General features: G+C 30.6%; 2 protein-coding genes across 7 annotated transcripts in view; both read left to right on the top strand.

The window, feature by feature from the left end:
• Positions 1–6,381, top strand: part of LOC122637762 (glycerol kinase-like) — a 16,665-nt gene extending 10,284 nt beyond the window's left edge. For both annotated transcript variants that reach the window (XM_043830107.1, XM_043830108.1), the window contains 10 exons: positions 1,544–1,623; positions 1,889–2,147; positions 2,309–2,526; positions 2,669–2,881; positions 2,994–3,104; positions 3,193–3,449; positions 3,810–4,015; positions 4,101–4,244; positions 4,341–4,427; positions 5,443–6,381. In XM_043830107.1, coding sequence (XP_043686042.1) covers positions 1,544–1,623; positions 1,889–2,147; positions 2,309–2,526; positions 2,669–2,881; positions 2,994–3,104; positions 3,193–3,449; positions 3,810–4,015; positions 4,101–4,244; positions 4,341–4,427; positions 5,443–5,540 — 1,673 coding nt within the window. In that variant the 3' untranslated portion in view covers positions 5,541–6,381. The remainder of the gene's footprint in view (positions 1–1,543; positions 1,624–1,888; positions 2,148–2,308; positions 2,527–2,668; positions 2,882–2,993; positions 3,105–3,192; positions 3,450–3,809; positions 4,016–4,100; positions 4,245–4,340; positions 4,428–5,442) is intronic.
• Positions 6,382–6,720: 339 nt separating this feature from the next.
• The window catches only part of LOC122626939 (E3 ubiquitin-protein ligase CBL), a 48,646-nt gene continuing 47,866 nt past the window's right edge, over positions 6,721–7,500 (top strand). For 3 of the 5 annotated variants that reach the window (XR_006326761.1, XM_043807558.1, XM_043807557.1), the window contains exon 1: positions 6,723–7,500. This exon is cut by the window's right edge and continues 840 nt beyond it. The gene's annotated coding sequence lies outside the window, so the exon portion shown is untranslated. The other 2 variants (XM_043807559.1, XR_006326762.1) reach the window with 2 other exon arrangements.

Genomic DNA, 7,500 nt, shown 5'->3' with positions numbered 1-7,500 from the left:
CTTATTTATTCATTTATATATTTAAATGATATTATTTGTTATTGCTCATTTATATATTTGAAATTATTCGAATTAATTATGATAATTTTTATGTGTTAATTATTAATTCTTCCTGTAAGTTTTCTCGCGGATAATAGTAAAGAAAGAAAGAGTTCGTAGTAAAAGTAATAATATTTCGATTTAAATTTAATTCGATATGTTGAATTGATGTCGACGTAATCTTTATGTGTAGGTCAATTCTTAAATTTATTTATTTACAAGTTGTGTATATATAGGTCAGAATTTTTAGAAAAGATTTACAGATTATAAATATATATATATAAATAAATAAATATATATATCTTAAATTATATAATCATAAATGTAAATCTTATATCTTACATTTTTATTTCTAATTAAATTATACTATTAAAAATTATACTAATTATACTAAAAATTATACTATTAAATTACACTATTAAATTATATTATCTATTTCGAATGAATAATTATACTTTTAATGTTTCAATTATTATTAATTTGAAATCTTAATAATTTTTCTCTTTTTAATTTCGGAAATTAATCGAAGTGAAAAATGAAGTTGTGTAATGTGCCATTGAAAATAAGTTTCTCTTAATCAAATAGGAAGGGGAAAACTTAATTAGATGTAGTTGCAAAGGATTCCGAGATAAGAGATAAAAATAATTAGAGGTCATGGATAATGAAAAAAATGTGAAAAAAAAAAAATAGATCACGAGGTGTTTAATCTTAGTTAATCGTCTTCGACAAATTTCATTCGTTAGTATGAGATAATTAAAGACAGAGAGAGAAAGAAAGAGAGAGATTTAATGAAATTACGAAGAAGATAATTAAAAGTAATCTCAATTAAGCAAGTTAGATGTAGATATCTTAAGTATCTTCCTCTTTCGACCGTTTGATCTGTGACGATCAAAAGTGATCCATTTAGATGAAATTTCCATTTGATAAGAATAATTAGAAGGAATGATTGATCTTTATTCAAAACATCGTGATTTTAATTAGAAGAAATAGTAATCCTCTGTAATCAATGAATATCGCATCTATATTGATCTTGATTTATATTGACTTTCTATTGTTATCACCCTAATCGCAAATACTTTAAGCAACATCACGATAGATAGGTCTATCTACTTTGTCCATCTGTTTTTAATCTCAACTTTATCAATAGAGATTACTTATAGGTCATTGATGATTAATTCACAGAGCATAGAACGACATTTACAATTTTAAATATATAATATTATGTATGTGCGTGTGCGTGTACACACACACACACACACACACACACACAAAAGTAAATTTTACATAAAAATGATATATACAAATAAACACATTCGCAATAATTATATAATATTTTATATAATGATATAAATAATAATTTATAATTTATTCTGATATATATATATATATATTTGTATATAATATTAATATCGATATAATATTCTAGTATAGTATATAATTATATATAAATTTATAGAATCTCGACTCGATTATTAACGAATAAAAATTTCCTTTCTTTTTTTAGAAACGATGCCAAACATAACGAAGAAACAGGGTCCACTGATCGGTGTAATAGATGTTGGTACACGAACAGTACGATTTGTGGTAAGAATCTCGTGTATCTTGTCCGAGCTTATGTCAGCTTATTATATTTCAAAAAAAATAACATCATCCGTTCTTATCTCAGTCAATATGAGATTATGATTGGGTGGTCACAAACTTAAAATTTCCGTTATATTGATAACGTCATAATCATAAGATTGACAATGTATGTTCAATGATTTGAAAAAATTAACGATAAGTCGATTAACGAAAAGAAAAAGTTGAAAATAAAATAAATAAATAAATAAAAGAAATTATTTTTATACAGGTTTTCAATGCGAAGCATATAACTGAAGTAGCTTCTCATCAGATCGATATTGAACAATTGAGCCCATTGGAAGGATGGCTGGAAGTCGATCCGAAAGAAGTACTTTTTGCTGTGAAGGCATGCATCAAAGACGTCATAAAAAGGTTTGAATCGCTCAATCTAAAGGTACAAGACATCGTCACGATCGGTATAACAAATCAGAGAGAAACTGTTATAACGTGGGATGAAATGACTGGTGAACCGTATTACAACGCTATAGGTTTGTACTATTTTTGCATGGATCTCGATTGAAGAAATTTACATTCATACACACACACACGCTCACACAATCCTGATTGTATCTACCGTAACGATGAAATCTTTTGGTTTTTATTGTTTCTATTCTTTTTTTCTTTTTTTCTTTCTGTTTTCTTTTTTTAGTGTGGTCTGATATCAGAACCGTTGGTATCGTCGATCAGATCATTGCCAAGTTCCCAGACAAAAGTAAAAACCATCTGAAGCCACTTTGTGGTTTGCCGGTCAGCCCTTTTTTCTCTGCTTTAAAAATTCGATGGTTGAAAGATAACGTACCGGCTGTTAGAAAAGCAATACGAGATAAACGTTGCAAAGTCGGTACGATGGACACGTGGATCCTTTGGGTATGTGTAGATTTGTTTTCTTTCTTTTTTTTTCTTTTTTTTTTTTTTTTAATATATATTAAATTTTATAAGGAGAGAATAATTATTGGGAAAAAAAAAAAAAAAAAAAAAAGAATTGAGAAACGTTTATCTCGTTTAATAGAACTTAACCGGTGGTAAGAATGGTGGACTCTACATAACGGATGTCACGAATGCCTCGAGAACTATGCTGATGAACATCGAGACTCTTTCGTGGGATCCGACATTATGCAGATACTTTGACATTCCTATGCAAATTTTACCTGATATTAAGAGCAGTTCGGAGATTTATGGTAAAATCGCGATCGGTCCTTTAAGGGGTATTCCTGTATCGGGCGTAAGTTATTCCTACGTTGTATGCTTTCTTTCCTTCATTTTTGTTCCTTTCGATGAAAGAATATATATATATATATATATTTTTTTTTGTGTTTTTATTTTTTTCCCGACAGATTCTTGGTAACCAACAATCGGCATTGGTAGGACAAAATTGTTTGAAACAGGGTCAAGCTAAAAACACTTATAGAAGTGGATGTTTTTTATTATGTAATACAGGAACTAAGGTAATTATTAATTATTGTGATTATATTTGTTTTTCTCATTACGCATTCGTATAATCAAAATGAACGTGAAGTTTTAATATTTTTCCAGAGAGTGTATTCTTCTCATGGTTTAGTTACCACAGTGGCATATCAATTGGGTCCAAACAGTCCTGCTGTTTATGCATTGGAAGGTTCAGTGGCAGTAGCCGGAGCTGCTATTAAATGGTTAAGAGACAATATGAAACTCATCAAGGATATTCACGAGTCCGAACATTTGGCACAAAGTGTTTTTAGTACCGGCGATGTTTATTTCGTACCAGCTTTCACAGGACTTTATGCTCCTTATTGGAGAAAAGATGCTAGAGGGTTGGTCATTAACGATTGATAAAAGATATTTTATTCGAGCCGATGATTCTATGAAAGTCATCTGACAATAAATCATTTGAGTTATTAAAAGACATATTTTTCCGCACGGTATTATTCTTAACATTTTTAAATTACATAAAAGAATTATTTTTCTTAAGAATAAACATATACTTGGATACTTTTTTCGTCATTATAGAAAAATAATTTTTATATAAACAAAAAATATTTTTGAACGGAAATATATATGGGTTAAACCACTTTCGTAATCATGGGTTAATTTATATAATATTTCATGGTAATTAATATAGAAAATTATTGTATAAATATAGAAAATTATTACAATCGTAATAACAATTTTAGAATAATATGTGGCCTAACGGCTTTTACTACGAAGCAACACATTATAAGAGCGTGTCTCGAAGCAGTATGCTTTCAAACGAGAGATATTTTAGAAGCAATGCATAAGGATTGCGGTTTTCCATTAAAAAAATTAAATACCGATGGTAAAATGTCGACGAATAATCTCCTTATGCAGTTACAGGCAGACCTTTGTGGTACACCAGTATGTAAGTGTTTCATGCTTGATTAATTATAAAGCTTCACAATTATTTTATATTAATTTATTATATAATAAACTTTTTTTTTTTTTAGTTAGATCCACTCTACCGGATATGACAGCATTGGGTGTAGCAATGGCTGCTGGTCATGCAGAAGGAATAGATGTATGGGAATTTGAAGGTGAAGAAGTTGAAAGAGTTCCAACGGATACGTTTCTACCAACTACAACACCTGAGGGTAAATACTACACGTATTTCTCAGTTGGTATATTTCTTTTACAATAATAATATTCATAAATATTTTTTCTTTCTTTTCCTTTTTTTTTCTTTGTAGAGAGAGATGCTAGATATAAAAAATGGAAAATGGCGGTTGAAAGAAGTTTGGGTTGGGCAGCTGTTAAGAAGTCTGATCAAATGACAGGTAAAACTAAAACTATTGAGAAAACAAGGTTTGAGGTGTCAGGTGTAATCGAAGCTGCATTGTATAATTATTCTCTTTAATGTGCGCTTGATACTAGAATTAATTGTTTGTTCATCTGCTTGAATCATTATACTCTTATATAGAGATACCATACGTATGTCTGTAAATATATTAAAAACATACTAAATTAGATCAAATAAGCAAGTTCTATTAGTAGGTCACATTATTATTTTCTAAGCAAACTATTCTATTTTTCTATTCTATGTATGTTACTCGTTACTTGTACATTTTATTTGCATGGTGTTGTCTTTTTTATGTTATGTCTTTCTATTTATGTTTCTAATTATGTCTATTCTATTCTTCTCTCCTTCTCTCTCTCTCTCTCTCTCTCTCTCTCTCTCTCTCTCTCTCTCTCTCTCTTTCTCTATAAACTTTATTATTTATTTTATATTTATTATATTATTCTCTATTCTTAAGTTATCTCTCTATATATGTTTATTAAATAAATATATATTTTTTTCTTCTCCTATCCTTTGCTATCCTCATATTCTTTAATTAGTATTTGTTTGTATTTATCGTTGTTTGTTTCTTTAAAATATAATAACGTCTTAATAAGTAATAAACAAAATAATATAGCAAAATATTAGCTATATTATATTTGGAAGCTGCGATATTGTGAACAAGTCCGATAACTGGTATTTTTTTATGTTGATATGTTCGAGTAAAATGATGATTTTGGCATTATATCATTATCGTTGCATCGTCAATAATCATTAATAATATTGAGATGTGTAATTGTAAATAACAAATTTATTTTTCTAATTTCATGCGTTAAAATATAAACGTTTATTGAATTTTAAAAAATCATTTTTGTAATCTACATGCATCATCAGTTTTGTAGAGTTGAAATGCATTTCTTTGTTTTATATATATATATATATATATATATATATACACATATACGTATATATAATACAATAAATTGCTTAATCATAATATTAATTTATTGTTACAGATGAAAGATATTGCGTCTTAGCCTCTATACCTGGCAGTTGGTTCTTAATGACGAGTTTTATACTACTAAGGTTAAGCCAATATTTAGAAAATCGGTGACACCACGGATATGTCACTGCAGTGATTCTCGAAATAGACGGCAGATAGCCTAATTATAATTTTGAACGACATTTAGGAAGATGACTGAGAGAGCTCGGTTATCGATATAGAAAAGCAGTCAGTCATATTGGTAAGGGATAACGAGGTTACAAAAGATTAGAAATGACTTATTTTTCTGCATTACAGCTGTATATTAAAAAGCTGTTATAAAGTGAAGATACGATTAATGGAAATGGAACAGGGAATAGAAAATAAACGAAGTAACACATCATTTTGATAGAACCTTTGACGTTCTATCTAGAAAAAAAAAAAAGAAAAGAAAAGAAAACGAAAAAAAAAAAGATAAAAAAGAAGAACAAGTAAATCTTCGAAAAATTCCAAAGTTTCGATTCCACGATAAATCGTATATAAATAATTATAACAATAATTTGCCAGTAAAGCGCGTCATATCGTACTCTTGCCAATAATTCAAAAAAAAAAAAGAAAAAAGAAAAAAAAAGGAAAAAAAAAAAAGAAAAAAGAAAAAAAAAAGTAATGGGGATTTATAACTGCCTATCATCCATTAGATTTACATTTGGAACGAACAATCGCAAATTTTCTGTTACTTTTAACGAGATAAGGTTACAACATCCAAAGCATTCATCATTTACATTTGTACAAGCTGCAATAATATGTTAAAGATAGATCAAAGCCGCTTATTTTCTACGTAATATGATGTAATATAATTTTATTTCTTATTTATATTCATCGTCAATTCAAATAAATTTATTATTTCCCGAAATCGACCGAAATGTAAAATGTACAGCGAAAATATAAAAATATATATATTTCTCTCGGTTTATATCGGCAATATAAATCTATATTTTTATCCTTCTTCCCTGTTCGCTTATATCGAACCGGATAGTTTTTTTGTGTCTCCTTTTTTTCTTTCGTACAAATTCCTATAAAACCGATAAAATTCCGATAAAACGATAAAAGGATATATTAAAAAGGGGGATGGAATTGAATAGCGGAAAAAGAATCTATTTCGCAAAAGTTGATAAAACGAAACGGACGCGGGTAACGAAGATACGTTCGAAAGAAGCGCGTTAGAAGGACTAGTGGCGCCAGATGCGCGCGCATCGTTGCGGCGGTCGATCGAAATAATGCCGCGAGTCAAAAGGCAGCAGCACAAGTAGCGGCGGCGGCGGCGGTGGCGGCGGCAACAGCAGCAGCAGCAGCAGCAGCAGCAGCAGCATTATCAGCAACATCGGCAGCAGAAGAAGCAGAAGAAGCACGCACGCACGGACGCACGGACGCATGATGCCGTGTCAGTGTCGATTTTCGTCGTGTTACCGTTGTTACATCGTGTTCGTTCGTAATCATACGTGACTCTTTCTCTTTCCAATAGTTTTCATTGTCCGCCGGAACGTGAGCTATAACGAAATATATAATGCGGTATAGTAGGACATTACGGTGGTTAATCTCGTGGGAAAGAAGAACTTTCGTGAAGAAGGAAGAAGCTACCAGTGGTAGTAAACTATTCGTCTTCGCGTCCTACCGTTGAAAGAGAGAACGAGTTATATAGATAGATAGATAGAGAGAAAGAGAGAGAGAGAGAGAGAGAGAATCAACGAGAGAAAAAAAAGAAAAAGAAACAGAAAAAGATGCGTTGTGTGGTGCGTGATTCGTTGGAGCGTTGACACGTCCTGAGTAAAAAGAAGACGGATAGAAAGAGAAACGAAAGAGAGAGAGAGAGAGAGAGAGAGAGAAATAAACAGAAAGAAAGAGAGAAAACGAAGAGAAAATCGAAGGAAAGTTGTAGCGAAGCGTATGTCGTGTTGGAGTAGTGTCGTTGAGACAACTGAGTCGAAAGAAAGAGTGAGAAAGGAAGAGGAAGAAAGAAAGAGAGAGAGAGAGAGAGAGAGGGAGAGAGAGAAGGATAGATAGATCGAGGTAGAGAAGAAAAAAAAAAGAGAAG

Source organism: Vespula pensylvanica, chromosome 2 (genome assembly GCF_014466175.1).
Source record: "Vespula pensylvanica isolate Volc-1 chromosome 2, ASM1446617v1, whole genome shotgun sequence".
NCBI lineage: Eukaryota > Metazoa > Arthropoda > Insecta > Hymenoptera > Vespidae > Vespula > Vespula pensylvanica.
This window is presented reverse-complemented; position numbering and strand designations above follow the sequence as displayed.